Source organism: Falco punctatus, assembly GCF_963210335.1.
Source record: "Falco punctatus genome assembly, chromosome: 18".
Lineage (NCBI taxonomy): Eukaryota > Metazoa > Chordata > Aves > Falconiformes > Falconidae > Falco > Falco punctatus.
Window position 1 is genome coordinate 6,350,890 of NC_137598.1, and position 20,696 is coordinate 6,371,585.

The window sequence follows — 20,696 nt, forward strand, 5'->3', positions numbered from 1 at the left end:
TCGGACTGGGCCGGGACCGGGAACCACGGGGCTCGGACCGGGACCGGGACCCCCTCGGCTTTGATAAATGAATTGCAAAGGCAAACCAGCTCGTTTTGGCATGACTTGTGGAAATGCATCCGTATCCTGTGCTGACGTGCTATTTTGTTTTGCTGCAAACCACACAAGTCTGCATCTCGAGAGGACAAGGTATTAGTCATCACCGGTGTCCTTACACAGCCTCTTTACAGCCTCACCGCCTGGACTGCAGGCGTGCTCTTGCCTTTTCCAGGCATCCGAGTGATGGGTTTTGCCTCAATATTGCCTCCACAATGTTTTATTTTTCCTCAGTATTTTCAGATGACTCCTAATACAGATTCACATATGAAGCACTTTACTCGCTTGCGTAGATCATTCAAAACAAAAAAACCCCACCCACCCACCATGAATAGTGTATCTACGTATTTTGCCACAATACAGGTATGTTTTTTAATTATAATTTCCAATTCAGTACCAGGGTTAGTTTAAATAATTTAATTCTTCTTCTAAGTGCTTTACCGAAACACGTAACAAATTCTCCCTCTATGAATGCTCTGCCAGCGCATGCTATGAGCTTGGCAACTTGATCGCTTGCTCAAAGTGATGATATATTGAGCTGCTTTTGCTTCACAAAAGTTTTTTGCTGAGTTGTCAACCCATGTTTCAGTCTTAATATTTTAACTTTTCTCACTTGTCCGACCAAAGAATCATATTTACCTTTATGTTGAGTTTCGTAGTGTTGACGCAAATTGTATTCCTTGAACGCAGACACTGAATACTGGCATACCAGACAAACAGCTCTTTCTTTGTACTCCGTGAAAAAATAATCAGAAGTCCACTTTTCTTGGAATACCCCGCACTCGGAGTCCATTTTTCTTTTTCTTTGACATGATGGTGTGCGCGCGCTTCCCACTGGTGCTGGCTTGCTTGTCCTGCCCGGGAGCTGGAGGGAGGGAGGGAGGGAGAGACAGGGGAGCCCCCCCCTCCTCAGCCCGGCCGCGCAGTCCGGACAGGGTGGCCAGAAGGGACTGAAGGGACTTTGCCGCGCCGGGGCTCTGGCGACTCGCCCGAGTTGGCTGGGCCTCGCAGTGCAGAGGCTGCCGGCTGAGCTTGCCCGGCAGAGGAGATGCCCGCGCCTCTCGCCCGCCGCGCACCGCAGAGGAGGAGGAGGAGGGGGAGGAGGAGGGGGAGGGCAAAGGAAAAAGCTCCTTTCTTGAAAGTGGAATGGCAGAAGGTGCCATCGTGTTTTAACATATGTGGACAAAATTATTCTTTAGAGAGCCTCAGTTTACTTTTAATGACTCAAGAACCCAAAGCCAGAGTATGCGGTGCATTTGTAGTTTATCAGTTGAGTTTTTACTCCTAGATTCGTTTGGAGCACAAGGCTAAAGTGCATCTGATACCATCAGCACATGCCATTTAGCCCACAGCAATCATCCAGAAGCATCAAGTAACCTCTCTGTTATTTTCTGGCCGTAAAAGTGCTCATCCACAATGCAAAGCCAAACAGCTTAGCTTGAAACAAGAAAAAGCCGAGAGAGGGTTTACACAGCCGTCACCTAAAGGTTCCCAGCTGAGAGGCACGTCTACAAGTGCTTTCGTTTCTCAAGCCTCAACTAAACTCCTGGCCCACTCTGGCGTGATCTGAAGAGCCCGAGACTGAGCGCTCAGCCATGGTGCTGGAGCAACGCCCACTGGTTTCCCGCTGCTGCCCCGACAGCCACTGCAGCATGAGCAAGGCAAGGTGATGCTGAGTGTCTGTGAGGAGCTCTCTCACTAACATAGTCCCAAGGTCTTCTCAAGGTGGCTGTGCAGACAGAGAGTAGTAACGAGGAGCGGCTGGCATACAGTGCCCGTCTGCCTCTGCAGTCAGCTAAATGGTTAATTGCATCCTTGGCGCTGTTTTACACAATTCACTATTGTGCCTGGAGGCTCCTGCATCTCTGCTGTACATCTCCACTGAGGACCCAGAGATGGAGACCTGAACTTCTGCTTTGCCTAACAGCTAAATTATACTTTGTATAGAAAACTGATCACGTGGTACCCTTGGTGGCAAGTTGTATAGATCTGTGACCCAATGAATTCAGAGTTGCTCTCCAAAAGCTCTGAAGTCTACCAGTCTTAGGGTTACAGAGTCCCTACAGGGATGCACACAGTCCAGCTGGGTTCTGCGCTCTCTCCTGAACTATGAGCGAGGAGGAGGAGGAACTGAGCGTAGGGCTTCTCGTTTCTTCCCCTTCCATGCAGCACAAGGCACTCCAGAAGCAGCCATGGCTTCACAGAGCCTCCTGGCCAAAAGACTTCGATCTTGAGGGCAAAGGCTGAAGAGTGCATGAAAGTGAGAGAGACACCGGGGCAAGCACGTGTCCCACCTTGCAACATCACTTGTTGGCATCTTCTCATCTGATCCCAGGCTGCAAAGGGTTGCAGCTCCACTTGTGAACTACTGGGTACCCTTACAGCGGTATTATCACGTAAGGAACAACGTTCGAGTAGCAAAAAGACACGGCTCTGCCCTCGGCTGGGGAGGCACACTGGGACAGCCTCCAGCGCCAGACCATTTTTAGCAAAAGCAATCACAAATACAATTAACTTCTTAGCTGACTTGTCTACAAAGAGGGAAAGGCTCCATACGATAAGCAGCACTCATTATTACTCTGCTGCAGTATTTAGTTCTTCCAGAAGTAATACACTCTGTTTCGCCAGCACCTAACAGCAAACCATATAATGTGAAGATGCGGAGTTAAGGTACCTGTAAATGCACTGGTTTTGTTTCCTGGCTTTTGTGCTTCCCAGGGCTGTCCTTTGTTGTGCAGCTCTGATATTTTCCAATTTTTTTATATTTGGATATAGTAATTGCTAACACAGAGCCTAAGGCTAGCAATCATAACATCTATTTACAACACGCACACTGGCTGTGTGCACCTATTCCACCAGCCTCCCGTTTGCTTCAAACATGTCAGTCTCCCTGAGGACACGTTCAATGAGAAACCACCCCCCTACCCTGCAAAGCCCTGCTTTACTTGCTGCCAAGCCTCCTGCATCCCCCTGGGCAGATTACTTTTGGAAGGCTGGCCAGGGAATATTTACCAGCTATTGAATCAACAAAGTTCAGCCACATGCCAACGTTTCATGCTGTTACCTAAACGGTGGCAGAACTCTCAGAACTCCATCAAAACAGAACTGGTTTGCACTTTGGTATTAAAAGTTATGTCCAGGCCTGAACACCTCGTTGAGAGCTGGGCCACACAGCAGGCTCCTCTGGGCAAAGATTTCTTTTCTAAGCAGCCATTACGCAAGTACCAATCTGTGAAAAAAATCTGAAAGTCAAAGAGAGAGAACCTTGATTTGACATAGTGCTCTTGCTGCATGTTCCGTAGAAGGGAAGTCACCCACATCTTTAGATCTAACGGAAAGTAGGAAAGAAGCACCAAGTGCAAGGTTCTGCATGTGGGCTGGGGCAATACCAAGCACAAGCGCAGGCTGGGCAGAGAACGGATGGAGAGCAGCCCTGAGGAGAAGGACTGTGGGGTGTTGGTGGATGAGAAGCTCAACTTGGCCCAGCAACGTGTGCTTGCAGCCCGGGAAGCCCAGGGCCGGGGTGGGTGGAAACTGGGCTGTAAATCCTGGGCCAAAGTTATTTCCTGCAGCTTAAGAAAACTGCGTGGGTCTGGTGATGTCTGGTCGTTGTTTTTAAACCCTCCCCCCCCCCCCCCCAGTCGGTATTTCTAATAACAAAGGGTTAGAAGCCAGCAGGCAGCCCCGCGGTGCGCAGGCAGCAGGCAGGCAGGTGCGAGCGGAGCCCAGAGCCCCCAGCAGCATCAAGGGCAGCACCCACCGCCGCAGGCAGCGCAGCCGAGCGGAGCAGAGCAGAGTGTCCGCAGCAGCGTGAGCCCCGTGCACCGCCCCCCCGCGGGGCACCCCCCCTCGCTGCCGCGGCCGCCCCACAGGAACTGGGACATGGCGCAAAGGAAGAGCGGCCGCCCGCTTGGGAACTGCTCCGCCGGGCAGCGGCCGCTGGGGGATACACGTCTCAGCGAGAACCGCTGGAACAGGAAGCAGCTGTTTCTTCCAGCTGTGACACGCTCACCCCTGGTCATCAAGAACACGGAGAGAACACCGATGCGACACCCGTTGCCGTGCCAAAGCTCCATTTATTGCAACACCGCTACACGTCTGACAAGGGAAGCCAGCTGGCAGCTGCTGCACGTCTGTCACCGCCAGAAAGCACCCCCGCTTCCAAGGTGCGTCCACCAGCAGACGGAGATCTAGGAAGAAAAGGGAACACTGAGTACACAGCAGGGCTCGGGTATGTTTCCCTCGGCAGCGTACAGAGCAACCACATTTCTGTCGGGCACTACAAAATACGCTTCCAACGGCAGACTAGAACCTGATCACCTGAGGCCGACCCTGCCTGGGCAGGGGCACAACAGGGCACACACGGGAAACCACATCCCGCCCTGCTCCCGGTAACAAGACTGTCGGTAAAAACATCTTTATTACAGAAGGTGCTACTTATTTAAAATACCTTATTACAAAACATCTTATTACTACTTTTTAAAAAATAACTTGTGTATCTTGTTACAAACCACCTTATTACAGAAGTTACTACTGGTTAAGAAAGATCTCATTACAGAAGCTGTAAGGAAAGGTTTCGCCTCAGTTCATCTTACTGCCCGGTGCTCCCGTAGCACATCCCGGCCACAGCTGGGAGCTACACAAGCCGAGGCGGTCCTGACAGCTTCTCTGCTCCCTTCTCGTGCGTTTCGCTCAAGGCTGGCTCATATGAACACGCATGAAGCCATTACATGGATGGTTTAGGTGCTCTTCCACATGGATCTCCTGAACACCACAAGTAGAGGATGTGTCCCCTTTATCCTTCAAACAGTATTTTAACATGAACACAAATGTATAGCTATTAAAAACTTAAGATCTGCTATCAACATAAGTACAATCTTCCTCTAAAAGTTTAAAAAATATTTTCAAGACATAATTAGAACAGAGTACTAGAATAATAAATAAGTTATCATTACAGATACCATTAGCATCAAAAGGAAATTATTAAACCAGAAGAATTCCCCAGGAACGTAAAAGATCAGCAGCTGTGACATACATACACTTGCCGGTGAAACAGAGAGCTGGTTCAGGAAGGAAGAAGGTTTCTTGGTTAATCACTTAGAAAATTAGCTCATCTTTCCTTTAGCTGCTCTCCTGAAATCTCAGACCCATTCAGACCCAGAATCTTGCGACTTTCCAATGCTTTTGTTTCATACACGATCCCCAGTAAAGGGCCACGGTACGACTGCAAGAAAAGACAGCGAGAGCACCAGCCACCACCTATGCCGAGCATACTGTAGCTCCCAACGTTAAATAGATAAATAAATAAGTGAAACAGATTCCTAACAGAGCACTAAAACCCATTTGCTTCCCAGTAAGGATGTCTCGAGAAAGTGTTTAAGGGTTCCTGTAAAGTTCAGACTTTCCAAATCTAAAGAATACAAACAGCTAAGGAATTACTTCATATTAATTACTCTGACCACTCGGTGCTTTATAACTTGACGGGTAGAAAATGTAATGAAAGAGGCCTACTAAACAATACCCTACCAAGTTAAAAAGAAAGCAAAAAATAGAGTGGTGTGGGGCTGGTTTTGTTGTTGGTTTTTTGTTGTTTTGTCTTGGGCTTTTTTGTGTGTGGTCTTTGGTGTTTTGTTGGAGGTTTTTTGGTGTTTTTTTTAAACACAGCTGAAATGATCCAAAGTGGTTGTTGTGGGCAAAGCTCCACTGCTGCTGGAGTCTGACAGGGGAATCCAGCTGGCAGCTGCTGCACATTTGTCACCCACTTCTCACTCTCTTATTTCGTCCTCCAGAAAGCACCCCCGCTTCCGAGGTACATCCACCGGCAGACGGAGATCTAGGAAGAAAAGGGAATACTGAGCACGTATCAGTGCTCGGATATGTTTCCCTTGGCAGCATACAGAGCAATTTCATTTCTATCAGGTACTATAAAATATGCTTTCAATGTCAGACTATAACCTGATCACCTGAGGCCTACTGTTTAAAGAAACAGGAATTCTTCCAATTTTTCAAAAATTTAAATATAAAAACCCAAAGCAGATTATAAGAAAAGTGCTCCCATTCTTCAGTATGTATTATTTAGAAATGCCTTTGCCACCATGGATACCAAAAGCCAAACATTAATTACTATAAGCCCCGGGCAGTATCTACAGAAAGGCCTGACCTGCTTGTGCCATATCCCTTTGTTTACCCAGAAAAGGCACAATTGCCTCAAAGCACCCCACAGCCAGCGCCAGGATCCCAGAAAAAACTCGTGGCCTCACAGAGAGGACAGACAAGAGGCTCCTTTTTTGACAGTTACCTCGATCCACAGCAAAACAGAGATACTTCCCACGTATGGCCAGATCTTGCAGGTCAAGAAAGCGAACAAGTACCCCGATAAAGTCACAACAGCGCTACCACTGCAAACATCACCCACAAGAAATTTAACCTCTAAACAAACACATTCACATCTTCCAGCCTCTGTTCGTTCTCTGTACTACGGAGTTCCTGCCCAATAGGCACCACTTTTGCACTTTCTGACACCTGCCTCCTGCCAAAGCAGACTCTGTTGGGAACACATCTTGAAAACGCATAGGGGTGGAGAAATGAGGGGGCTTGTAACAATGCACCTCTAAATTATGGCAAGTTAAGACACAGGGTATAACATCCACTCATCCCAAAGAGCAGACTGCTAGGACAGGCAATTTGAAATGCCTTCAATGAATATATAATGACGTCAAGGTAATGGCAACTGAGCTGGAGCAAGCAGCTGCCGCTCGGACTCCCGAGAGCAACTTCGCTTTGGGCTTCACACAGATGTTCGAGAGTTCAGGGCCAGGCCTGTCCCCACATTAACTCTTAACACCTTTGTAGGAAGAGATCTCACTGTGACTGGATAGGAAAACTAAATGAACATTAACAATATTTTTGGCTGGAAGGTGCAGGAAACAGTTCAAGGGAACAGATGACAGCATGGGAGACCTTGCCTGAATGCAGATTTGCCTGTAGCAATTGCACCTAGAAATCTATTTACCTTGGAGGGAATGAGAGAGAACACACAGTGACACAACTGCAGCGGCATGGGAGTGGGTGGCAAATGTCTAGGGCACCTTGCAGCATAAAAAAGAAAAAAAAGTCAGAGACAGTCATCAGATTATTTGCAGGACTAGACGACTCACAGAAAATATATGGTCAGCCATCGAGAAAGAAAGTTTTTTTCCTTAATGTCTCAGCATCAGCTTAAATGCTTCAATCCAGAAGTAACAAATTCCCCCTGCTCCATTCTGAGATGCCTGTTTCCAGAAAGACGGGCTGCAAACAAAAATTCCTCCCATCAGAATCTGGTCCTTCTCCCGTGCTCTTTTAGAAGAGGAAGCACAAGCCACAGATATTAGGTCCAGTACAGCTGTGCTCACTAGCTGAGTGTACCTGTGGAGCACAACGCAGAGGAGATGGGGAAGGGGACTCAAAGTATTTACAGAGTTCCTCTCAATCCTTTGTGAAGTCCAAAAGGACTCCTGTTGCAAGTGTGTATGCTGCCAACAAAAGCGGACAGATTTATTTCAAAACTCCCATTTTAACAGACGAGCTCAGCTAGAAAGTAGTGGGAAAAGCAGATGCATCATCAGCACCTTCAAATCTATGTCCTAAGAGCGAGCTTGGGGCTGAAAAAAAGCAGTCCCTGAAAGGTGAACCATTCCTTGCACCTCCGTGTGATAAACACGGCAGGAGCTAGAGCACCATACCCATCGCCTCTCAAGAAAAAGAGTGGGAAGGGAACAGATGACACAGCCCATAATCATTTGCAATGATGTATTTTAGCGCCGAGTTAAGTTCTGCACCCTTTGTAGCAGACTCTGGCTCCCGGGAGGACTCAGAAGTAGTTGAAGAGGAGGGTTCTTCACCCGCTGTGTAGTTAATCTGCATTAATGACATTAACTTACAAAACCCACAGTGGATGCTAAATGTTTGCACAGCTTCAAAAAGGGACTCTAAAAATCAACTGAAGGTTACTGAGGCCTTTTCTGCTTAATGGTACAGAAATGCCGAAGACACTGTTGGAGACAGGACAATGAACTAGAGACACCTTTCATCTAGATTCTGCTGGGCAGAATGTTCTTAAAACTGGTAAACTAGAATTTAGCTGAGAAGGCTGGTTAAATACATTGGTTTTCCATTTGAAGGAAGCAGATAACCCATCTCAGTGATTTATGGTGCTGCAGAGATGGGCTGGCAGCTATGGAGGGAAACCCTGGGGACGGTGTTTTAGTGAAAAGACGCTTGCCTTTTCTTGCTACAGAACAGCTGTGAAATGCAAAGAAGTCCAGTCCAGCTCTTTGGAGGGAAGCAATGCCTTCTCCACAAAGGCGGGGGTTTGATTCTTGGTGCGTTTTTACAGATTAACACCTTGGGTTGGGCTCAGAGCTGCTCCCAGTCACTGAAATGTACCACACTATATTGGCTCTCGCTGTGTGGTATCTAGAACTTGGTGTCACCGCGTAACAAAGAAAAGTGATGTTAAAGAAAAGTGACATTAACATAGAAAAAACCAGCCTACTGAAATAGATGGAAGAAGAGCCTTTTTCACAGCAGGGTGTATGTATCAAAGTGCAGGCTCAGAAAACTTGCAAAGGAGTGCCCAAAGGAAAACAGGAAAACAGAGAGGACTCCATCACACTCAGAGGGCAAGTTGCCAAGAAACACCTGGAAATCATCGTGATGCATTTTAGCACAGAGAGATTAAAAAAGAAGTTGTTTCCAAAGTCTCACAGAGGACAGGAGGTGCTGACAGACAAAGGTGTAGTCAGAGCAGCAGAAGTCAGCTTGCACTTGAGCCTGCCTGCTTCAGGCTTACAGCTGACATGCAGCCGACAGGCTACGCCAGCTTGGAGGCTTCTATCACGCACCCAACTGACCTTGGGCTAGCTTGAGCCTGATCACGTTTGGCTCAGCTGTGCTGTCTATCTCTACCCTTAACACGCACACCAAGCCTCAAAGGTACAACCGTGGAGATGCAGGCCTGGATGACCGTCACATTTCCCAGAGAGCAGACTATGCCAATTGTTGCTAATTAGCGTTAGCATAACAGTGTTTCATCCCTGTGGAACAATCCCATGGGAATGCTTTCCAACATGTTCCTGTACATAACTTTACAACTGGCACGTTAAGCAGATGTTTTGCTTCAGATATGAAAGCTGAGAAGTTTGCTAGTTATCTGTGATACCAGGAAGTAATTGAACAAGAACTCTCGATTATATGTTTTAAACAAAAATTGTCTTTTTTCAAGGTGGCATCCCACCTTTTTTCTCAGCTTCCTGACAGAAAGACTTTATTCCTTACTTAAATGTTTGAAACTGATGGGCATTATGAGCTGAACTATTAACTAGCATCATGATCTGGAATCTAGAAACTACCCTTTGAAGTGAGCAACAGCTCTTCAAACTCTACCATCGGCTCTTTGATGAACAGCTGTGAGGGAAACAGCCTCTTAGAGACTTGCAGGCTGAACCAAATTCCCCTCTAGAATGGATCTCAAGTACTTTTTGTGTCCTCTTATGTCTCTCTAATCTGTGGACATTTAGGTTTTCCCTTCAGTTACTAGATTTGTGAAGTTTTTAGCCTCAGATACTCTGCGGCTTGTTTTTCTCATGTGCTTCAGGACACTATCAGACTGGTACAATGTATTCAGTGATCTGAGACAAAGAGTTCAGACTTCTACACTAGCTTCATCAGTTCGGTGGTTTTTGCCCCTGGAACTTCCATAGTTACCTCATTACTCAGTGTTTCCTTCACAGCACTGTCGCCCTCCAGCGAACACATCTATGGACTTAATCTCAATATTGTGACATCCAGGTTTCTGGCACAACTCCCAGAACTTCAAGTTTTATTTACTTACATAATTTATACCCTTGCCCACATCAGAGTAATTAGCATAAGTGTCTCTATTGAAGTGTGTTGGTAAGTACACTAAGAGGTTGTACAAGTTTAGTATTTTAACTGAAGGAACAATGAGGTACTTACACGGCAGACAACAAGTAAATTCTTCTACTCTCCCCTTTCTGTAATAGTTAGTTTCAGAGTAGCTGTCACCGTAATCTCTGAGAAAACGTAGAATCTTTCTTACCGAGAGAGTTGCCTGTGTCTGAACTGCGTCTTTTCCGGGAGAAAGATTTTACAGATGAATCTGTCTGTTCTACAGATTCGTTCACAGGCTCAGCTCCTGAAGTGAATTGTCTCTCTTCTGTCTCCGATGTCCTGGATTCACTTTTAACACTAGTATTCTCCTTAAAAAAACACAACACAACAACAAAAGAAATAAAACCAAAGATCACTCAATGTTATCTTATAATAAAACTAATATAAAACCAATAAAACAAAATAAAAGCTATTCTTCTCCACTCCAAAAGGGCATCTAACAAGTGGTGAACGCTGCCTAGACAGTTGACATAGTAAGTGTTTTTAACTCAGAATTAAGGTTGCTGAATTGAAACAACCTCTTACAAAACATCTTATTAAGCAAAATATGAGATCAGAAAACTAGAATACACAAAGTTAGGGTACATGTCCCCACAGTCTGAACTTTTCCCTCAGTTATTAAACTAGCTAGAAGAAATAAGCTAGAAGAAATACAGGGGCACTCATTCTTACCAGCACGTGTAATAATAATGACAGATCTAGCTCAAACAACTTGACAGAGCTGTGTGATGCAGAACCACACGTGAACCACACATTTCTGGTTGGGAATCTCACCCCACCCCATCCAGTCATTAAGACATTAAGTTATAATGTGTTGCTTGCTTTTTAGAGCCCTCTGCTGCTGCTCTACATGTATTTTGCAGGCAACCATTTGGTAAACTGGTACATTTCCATGATCATGTGGCAAAAACCTGTAGCTTAAAAAAAAAAAAAAAAAAAAAAAAAAGGCCCGAACAACCAAGTTCTGTTTCATTTTCACTGAGGCAGTACAGGCCCAAAGTTAAGCACCTGGAATCTACCTTTAGACAGAAAAATTTTCACAGTATCACCTGTTCTAGAATAGTCATCTCTTCTGCAAATATCTCATCCATCAATAACCTAAAGATGAATGACTGCTCAGAGCCTGCAATGTTTCCTTCTATTAAGGGGAAAAAAAGCTTTTGAAAACCATTGTGTGAGTTTACAGAAGACAAGAGGTCACACTTGGTAAGAAGATAGTCTTTCCAAAAATCACGCTCACCACCTTGAGTCTGTCATTACTCAATGTTGAGTATATAACAGGCTATGTGTATACGTATCAATAGAAACACACATACATTGCTTGACAAAGTTGTATAATAACATTCAAAAAGGCCTGTGCAAATACAGAAATGGAGTACTCCAGGGAGAACTAGTTCCCTCCCACACACCTCCTGCACTTGCTGGATACCCATTTGACTCTTTTTTTCCTCTTTGAAATGTGCTGTCTGGATGTATTGCTTTAGTACTGTTAACAAGGCCACGTGAAAAACGTGGCTAGCAGTGCCTTTTGTCTAATGCCTGAACCACAACCCCTTCCCAGGCACAAAAACAAAGAAGGAAGGCAGGCTGTAGGTCACTACCTTCACCAGCTAGAATCCAAGTCTCATGAGTGATGATGACTTCTCTATTCCTGGCGACATTTACATAATAGCAAGTTCTAGAAAAATTAGTGAGCAGCCTTCATCAAGTAGTGAGAGAAGGGAAGATTTCTCAGGTAAGCATTCTAAACTGGATATTCCACCGGACAACTGCTCTAGAAACAATTCTGCAAACTTCATTATTTAAAAAGAAGAGAATAATGAAAAGCAATACCAGGCAGGGGATGTAGAAACCAAATTGCAGTGTCTGATAAAGAAAAAACAAATAACATGCATATTGGGATCACCATTATTAAGAAACTGTTACTAGCCTACGTGGTGAAAGTAGTCTAGACACTCTAACTAGCAGTTCTGCAAAGGACCTGGGGATGCTGCAGTGCCCAGTAAGGCTAACGACACCTTGGGCTACACCGGGACGAGCGTGGCCAGCAAACTGAGGAAATGTCATTCCCCCTCACTGCTGAACCTGTACTTCCAACGCTGTGTCCAATTTTAACCCTCACAGCTGCGTGTGTGGAAACTGAAGAGCAGTCATACTGCACAGCACCCCTTTCAGATTTCTTTTTATCACTGTGTTTATAGAATCTTACACACCAACTCTTCAGTAATCTAATGTAATTGGTAATACTACCATTTTCATCCTAACAGCATCAGCCTAGCCCGCACAAGTCTGGTTCCCAAGCTATCCCTTTTTTTTATTGTTTGGTCTTTTAAGCGAGCATGTTTCTGACCATGGATTCACCGCACCTGTGGACAGACCCTCCACTCAGGTCTAATACTTCTGCAACTTCAGAGTCCGAAACATTGTTTGGCAGAGAATCAAGCAAAGCTACCAAAGCTGACAGACGTGAAAGTTTTGCCTTTTCACTTCAGTTACTGAAAAACGCCAAAACTGCTGCATCTCACTACTTACACGACTTACGAGACACTGACTGGACTATACCTATACCCACCTGGAACCATGATGGGAAGCTGAGGCACTAAAATTAGCAACTCGCATGAATGGGGTTTGCTGGATTAACCCTCCCCAAAGAAAGCAAGCGTTTCAGCCTTCACATAGGTATGCTGCCAAGGAGACTGAACGAAATCGGAGGCAAATTCCTCTTGATCAAGCATTACAGAAATGTTCTATTTCCACTTTAACAAGAAAATAAAACATTTCTTAGGAGTAGGAGTGGAATAAGAGATGCCCATTGAAGGCCAAAGCCTCTAGAAGTCTAGGACAGAAATTCACTGAGGCTGAGAGGACAACGCTGGATCTGAACTGTTGAATGTACTAACTCTTTTCATGTAAAGAGCTGCTCTTTAATTTGCTGTCTTTTAGGAAATTGGGAAAGCAGAATAAAGCAGGTTTCTACTAAACTGTTACTTCCATGAGGAAGACAGTTCAAGGCTCAGTGCTGGTCACAAGAGTAATTAAATGCTGGGAAATCCTGTGAACGAAACAGAAAACAAAACAGTACCAGCTTGGTCAAAAGGTCCCGTATGCTAAAACCGACAGTTTCAAGGGCTGACTTCAGTCCACAGAGCAGAAACCCGAGATGAAGTACACGGTATCATCGCAAGTCTTTGGGCTGAAAGTAGCTGGAATGTGTAAGCAGGAATGCCCTGCTCTGTTTGCGCTCCTTGTTCTTGCTCTTCCCTACACATCAGGTTACAGCTCTTGTTTTGAGACTTGACACTGGGCAAGACAAACCTTTGATCTGACCCAGCAGACCTGTTCTGATGCTCTTGTATGAACGGTGGAGGAATTTGCTCCCCCTCTGCTTGTATAGAGAGGAATAGAGCGGTCTTCTGTGCACGTCCACTATTCTGTCATAAGCTTGCTCTAAAACACATGGTACCAACAGCCACTGAAAGCCTGAGTACTTCCAGATTCAGGGATGAGGAAAAAAACTGTGCTGGAGCCTGATGTGAGGAGTACAGGCACAGAAGCCTCCTCTGGAGAGTTCTGCACCTGCCATGACCCCAGGTTCTGGACAAGCAGGGTGTTAAGTTAACCTTCCCTCTCCTGAGTTTGGGAGGAGGAGACTAGTTGAAGAGTAGTTCTAACAGAAACAGGGAATCTGTCAAACAAAATGCTGAACAGTCCCTGAATTGCTTTTCAATTGCTCAAAAAATGAGGCCAGTTATTTAACCAGTTACAGTCCAGGACCAACATCAGGATTCTCACAAATATACAAAACCTCCCTCCCAAACAACTACGTGGTTCGTGTGCTTAATTCCCCCGGTTCTTGACAAGGAAGTTCGGGTCACGGACTCCAAAGGCCTTCAACAAGGGACAACCTATCATTCTAAAAATGCAGTTCAAAAATTCTCAAAACTGACAACATTTAAAGTGCGGTCAACACTTAATATAATGAGTGGGCACCAATTAAGGAGTACTGCCAACTCTATGCACTAGCACAGGGATGTGCTCTTCCCTACACGGTACTGGGCAGAACAGTCTAGTCTAGGCTTGAGCTATGCAGAGGCTTGATCAGAATACACATCCCTTTCTAGAAAGATACCCAAGAGGAAGAGGACTAATCTTTATAACGCTGAAAGCAACAATGGGAGGTTTGCGCCAGCTGATGATTCCCAATCTAGAAACTTCAGTGAAGGCGTCAAGCTACCGACAGAACAATAAAACAGTAGCTTCAATGCACACACAAAAATGAGATTGAGTGCCTACATGCAAGGTAGGTCTCATGCAGCAGAAACAGATGCAGTCAATCTCCTGAGCTTACCTTGTTTTCAAAACAAAACAAAAAAAAAAAGCAGAGCACGCATTTGCTGCCTTAACAGAGTAACATCTAGAATGCCCCTCACCCCTCATGAGACTTACAATTTTACATACCGGGAAGACCAGGTACACCGAAGTACAATTACAACTTGTTGTACAACACAGAGTATAAACCAATGAAGATGCTTTATACCAGTCAAATACTTTCCACAGAAAACAGAACTTAACAACTATTTATCAGAAACAATCTAACCGTTTATCTAAATTTAAGCAAAAATCTGCCTCCAGCAGAAATTCTCAAAATACTCTTCTTTGTTGGAGATTAAAGATGGTACGTTACAACCTAAAAAAGCATCCACTTCATCACCACGAATACACCTGCACTACGCATGTTTCCCATGCAAATGAGCACCCTAACTCGGCCAACAGGCTGACACATGTCATGCTCATTAACATGGGAAACATGGGATACTTTTTCATTCCGTCTTCTTTTTTATACCTTGCTTTACCAAGCAAACCCTTCACTGTCCATTAAAAGCTTAATTAAAGAAGCCTTCAGTTCTTAAGCAGGCAAGAATATTGAAAAGCTATCGGTCCAGACCCTAGCATTACTATCAAATATAGTTACCTCAAGAAAGATGTTGGTTTACCTCTCCTTACCCCTTACCTGCTCTGGACTGAACAATTCTTCCTCAAAAAACATGAGGGAGAACTCAGCTGGGCGGTGATCTGGTTCTTTGCTCCATTTTTCATCCGCTTCCTCTGTGGTCAGAAGTTCTTGTAGTATTTTAGCAGCAGTTTCTATAGACAGAGTGGTATCGGCAGCACAAAGAATGTCAGAAGGCTGTAACGGAGACAAATCCAGTGCTCCATCTGCTTCCACCAGAAATGATGTGTCTGAAGTTACAGCAGTGAGACATTCCAGCTGGCTTTCCTCAGTTGAAGAAGGTGCGTAACTATTAACAGGCAGTGCCTGATTTCCATTAAACTCCAGGATCGAATACTGGCTCTCTGCAGGTGCCACTCCCACCTTTTCAGCTTTGCATGATGAACACACCTCAGCGGCAACCTGAAACGTGGCTTCAAGACTGACTTCTGCCTTCCTGTTTTCTTCAGATATATTACATAGCCGGTCAGACGGCATCAGTTCAGCTTCGTAAGATGACTGCATTGGAGGATTCTGGAAAAAGCAAAATGCAGTGAACTTTTGTATCAAAAAATTACCGTGACAGGATGTGTATTGATTCTGTTTATCCATTTATCCAAAAGCTTGAAAGATTGTCCGTTATTCTCAGTTAAAATAGCAAGTTTAACCAGAAGAAAAAAGAAAAAAGCTACTGCTTTGTCTTGGTTTTCATTAACCACCTTACTCTTGGCACGTTTCCTTTCTTCTATTCATGGTCTATCCTGGAGAGAAGGTTACTTACTAGGAGCTGGTGTATGCCTGCAGATGCATTGTCTGCACACCCTTTGCACCGCAGGTGTTAAATATACCCAAGCACTCAAATCAGAGACTTCTGGTCTTAGTAGGACCTGTGGGGGTACACTAGAACCACCCTCTTCACGTGCCACATGCGTAATAGAAAATGAGAGAGAAAATCCACCTGCCTTCAGTTCCTTCTAAAACTCAAGTATTCCTGTTGCTGTTATATAAAAAAATCAGTATAAACCGCAACATTTTTAAGCAAAAGAGAAAGGTCCATATGCTGTAAATGTGCATATGGACAACACAACTTGAGGAACTCACCGCTTCTTAACCAATAATACCATTTTCCTCCTCAAGTGATTGTCCATAGGCACATCTACACAAGGGGTGCCCCCCAGGGATGCCCCAGTCCCAGGATGAGTGGGAGTTCAAATACCGATGAAAGGAAATACTGCAAAACTGCCCTGCCTGTCACAGCCTCACATCTGGACTCTCCTGTCATGACAGTGTCCCACAAAGGCACAACTCAAAGTCTGCATCGATCTGCATAAAAACCCGACAGAATTTCAGGTCAGAAACACTTCTTGTAGAACCTACAGAGACTCTGCCTTTGCCATCACAGATCAGGTCTGAACACTACTAAAATTTTTCACTGTAATGACATCACAGGACGACAGGACACAATCAGCAATCCAGTGATGATTTTTTTAGTAGCATTCATATATATCGAGTAACCTTTAAAACAGAATGAAGACAATGAAAGAGTTTTTCCAAAGCAGCAAGTCCTACCCAAGTGAAATGATAGATGACATTTTAACAGCCAGTGTCTGTACTGCTACTTCTGGAGGTGACTCAGTCAAAGGACACTAGAAGGGTCATTTCTTCTGACAAATACAAGTCATACAATGATGTTGAACAGAAACTCAGGTCTATTTAAAATACAGCCTTCTTTTGGAAGGGATCCAGTATGAAGGAGTAGTCCTTAGTGCCTGACTATCCTTAGACCTTTTAGCTGAGCTCATGGTTAATGAAAAGCTACTTCCAGAGACGAGTAAATTAGAGAACAGGAAGCTACAGGATCACCTACTAGGAAAGCTGTATCAGATCAAATGCCAGTGAAGGACTTGGTCTCTCCCTGATGGAGATACCACAAAGAGATGAGATCCTGTCTCCTGGGTGTGTGAAGGCAAGTCCTAGTGTGGATTCGTGTAGATGTGCCAGTTTGCAGATAGCCACAAACTGTGGAGGGTGGGGGGAAACGGAGGGGGAAATAAAACCTGGAATTTGAGAAATTTAGGTTAAGTTAAGCAAAATCTTTTCATTAAAGGCTAAGCCACCTTTATGTTTTTATGAGATAGGTTCAAACATTATTCCTCTCATTTGATTTTTTTTTCAGTTCTATTTTTTTAAAATGTTAATAAGGTGTTTCATTTCTGTTGCTTTGCTTGTTTAGTGTCATAAGTAGTCAGGATTCTAAGTAAGATCTGGGTTACCGAACCGTCCAGGAATAAGATCATCCCTGCCAAAAACCAATGAACCAACCCACCCATACTGAATCTTTTTCTGCCTCTTCTTAGGGGACCTCAGCTTGAAGCTGTTACAGCACATATTGTCCTCTTGGATGCACTACAGGATCTCATGTGTATTTCCAACAGGAGAAAGGGGCCACGCAAAGGTACAATTTAAATCCTTTTAGTTCACCTGGAGAAGGATGGGGGGAGGCAGCAACAAAACAAGGAAAACCGATAAAAGATTGAGAAGTCAGGGCCTGAAAGACTAATAGCTTGCTGGTCATTCAAGCTCAAGAGGAAAAATGGTCTGACTTAGCAGAAGTGGTGAAAGAGAAGATGGGCATTTCACTTATAAGATTAGCGTAGCGTGTGCAGGAATTAAAGCACAACCACACCTTTTCAGGGACCGCTAGGACTACACAAATCTGGCTTGAGTGCTTGGGCAATCGGAATTAGTTCAGACTTGATTTCTTTTTGAAATAACATGGCTGATTATCATTCCTTATTACAAATAAAAGCAAACTACTTAGGACTGCTTTTAAGGTCAAAAAGTTCTTCTTTTTTCTTGCATGTTTATTTCTTCCCGTTACCTCTCGCTTCAGTTCCACAAGGAAATACCGACAGCTTAATAACCATGGTAATAGCAATAATCAAACAGCAGGGCTGCCATTAAAAAAAAACAAAACGAGGTGGGGGCAGGAAAAAAAAAATGTAAAAAAAAATCGCTGAAATCCAATATGTAGCCTCAGTTCACATCTATGATAAAGCAGCAGGGAAGTACTGAGCTAATGGTTGTGAGCTGCCAGCACTGCTGTTGCAGAAGATAGCAGGAGGTCTCTCAAAAGACTCATTCCTACCCAAGGATACTGATTCATCACACTAATCCAAACCCCACTTAAGAGAACCCAAATGAAAAATGGGTAAGAAGTTGTACCTGAGCTCCCTGTTTTGTAACCAACCGTGATGAGAGTGTAATACAAACCTCTGAAACCCCGATTTCAGAAACCTGGTGAGATACACCATCATCAGCCACCATGTCTGGGTATAACCACCTATGTCCCCTTGCCATTCCACGCAGTAATTCTCTGTAGCTTTTTCTGGAGAGCAAACTGCAGCCAACCAACCAGTTAGTTACCGGCCTGGTCTGCCCGTGTTCCAGTCAGGGTCACCTAACACTTTCAGCAGCTCAGGTGTGTACTGTACAAGCCCAGCAGCTGGCCTCCAAGACCCAGAAACTCCACCTGTCTTAAATCTCTCCTAAACTTAAGAGTGATGCTCTCTGCAAGACCCAGTAAGGAACAGCACAAGGTTTAGGCTTCCTTGTCCAAGAGTGCCCGCTTTTCCTTCTGAGACCACAAAGCACCGTCTGGATCCAACAGAAACGGGGCTGGTAACCAGCTTGCTGACTACTAGCGCGCCGATACGGTTCGCTGTCTTCGGGACTGGTCCAGCAGTTTCGTATAGGCTTTGCCACTCCTACCTAGCAGCACACAGTGTGACCAAACAGCCTAAAACGCCCCGCAAACCACGCTTCAACAGCATCGCACTGAATTCCTGCAACTGGTAGAAGGTATTGAGTGGAACGATAGGAAATATACCATACAATAGTTCTATTTTTTGTGAAGAAAAATAAAAATGCTTAGTCAGCCAGGGCTGATGAATTTTATCGCTTTTGAGGATTTGTGCAAGTGGTTACTGATGGATGATCAATACACCAGCAGGGCAGGATGCTCAATACTGCAGCTTGCCACATCCCCCAGCAGAAGTCTGGGGAAGTATATGCCCCAGAACACACAAAAGGCAAACTGATTATTCCCCACAGCTCAGCAAGAACCGCAGGCAAACTGCTGTCTTCTGTACCACCTGCACAGCCTGTCACCACGTTCCAGGAGAAATGACCTATGCTATGCTAAGACTCAGAAATCTCAAGAAGTCCCGTTGATCCACGCGGTACGATAGTTGTGTTACCCTGCTCAGAGACAGCCGGTTACTGACCTGGTGGAACTGATGCAGGGCACTGCTCGCCTTTGGCCTTCTCACGCAGAGGATCGCCTTCCCGCAGTCTGCCCAGATGCTCGGCAGCTTTTTGCTGGGGGTTTCCAGAAAACAAAGCAACCACTAGCAAGTAGCCTAAAGCTCTTCTGACTCCACACACTGCCCATGGACTTGCTTCTCCAAACAACTGATTTTTACTAGACCCTTTGGACACTGTATATTATCCTTCAATCTAGCCACAACACCACCTTTGACAACTCCCTTGGAATGATTTACTATCCTGTTGGGGCTTTTGCTGTATTGAATGATTATACTGAACTTTGAAGCAAGTGGAAAAATACTGAAGAAATAAGACGAGGGCACGATCAGAACAGTGGAATGAAGAGGGAGGAACAAATTGCAGATGCTTGCACAAAACCAGGGCCAGCAGGACGCGATAAGAGGAGCTGGGAAACAGCAGAAAAGAGCCTACGTGCCTGAAAAAGTAGAAACAGAAATCTTGCCAATAAACAATTGTTAACCAATCATATTATTATACGCTTGTAAGATAGCCAATCATATTATCACACGCTTATAGAGTGCCTTATAAAAGTGTACCTGGTTTGTACAATAAACGGATCAGATCTTGAACTCCATGATTATTTGAATCTGACTCCCGCTCGCCCGAAATGCCCGCAGCATCTGGTGACCCCGACGTGTGGATCGGTCAAAAAGTCAGGAGGATTCATTAAGGATCGTGTTACAAGCTGCGGAGCCGGCGAGGATCCTGCTGCCAGCGGAGAGAGAGCTGGGCGCCCGAAGAAAGGCGGAACGTGCACGGCTGACCGGTGAGTCAGGAAATTTAAGCAGGATGGGAATCACTGCATCAGTGGTGGAAAAAGCAATCGTAGACAGTTTGATGAAACTGGCAGAGAAAACTGAAACGCCAGTCTCACGGCAGGCAGTAATTGATCTGCTATGTTGGAGTCGCTGCCGTGGTTTCCTTGCTTCTACGCAAGATGTATACAATAATGAAACATGGAAGAAAGTGGGAGAGGACTTGTGGGAATCTGTGCAAGTCGGGACTAAGGGGGTAAAGACTTTGGCTCGCACGTATCGGGCTGTACGGGGTATGGTCGCGCAGTTACACGGCGAGGCGCAAGTCGCTGCAGCTGTTAAAGCTGCAGTGCAGCCTCCCGGCGATCCTACTGCTCAGTCGGAGGAAGAGCCAGAGGGGCAACCTCCGTGTGAAAATCCCCCCGATTATACATCTAAAGCTTATCCAGTAATGACTACTGCTGAACGAATAGCGTGGGGATCAGATGATGAATTACCACCCTGGTGTCCTGATAAGGAACAAACGGCAAGCGGCAGACAGACATTAATACCGG

General features: G+C 45.1%; 1 protein-coding gene across 3 annotated transcripts; it reads right to left on the bottom strand.

The window, feature by feature from the left end:
* Positions 1 to 977: 977 nt before the first annotated feature.
* LOC308055195 (heat shock factor protein 5-like) lies at positions 978 to 19,597 on the bottom strand. Of its 3 annotated transcripts, none has more exons than XM_080368920.1 (5): positions 17,367 to 19,597; positions 15,062 to 15,574; positions 10,199 to 10,358; positions 4,109 to 4,286; positions 978 to 3,325 (listed from the first exon to the last, which is right to left on the bottom strand). In XM_080368920.1, the coding sequence occupies exons 2-5, from the start codon at positions 15,563 to 15,565 to the stop codon at positions 3,310 to 3,312; spliced, it is 858 nt and encodes a 285-aa protein (XP_080225046.1). In that variant the 5' UTR covers positions 15,566 to 15,574; positions 17,367 to 19,597; the 3' UTR covers positions 978 to 3,309. The 3 variants fall into 3 exon arrangements, with proteins under 3 accessions (XP_080225046.1, XP_080225045.1, XP_080225047.1); XM_080368919.1 differs by having other exon boundaries at positions 978 to 3,338; XM_080368921.1 differs by lacking the exons at positions 978 to 3,325; positions 4,109 to 4,286 and adding an exon at positions 4,598 to 5,929 and having other exon boundaries at positions 17,367 to 19,596.
* Between the last annotated feature and the right edge of the window lie 1,099 nt (positions 19,598 to 20,696).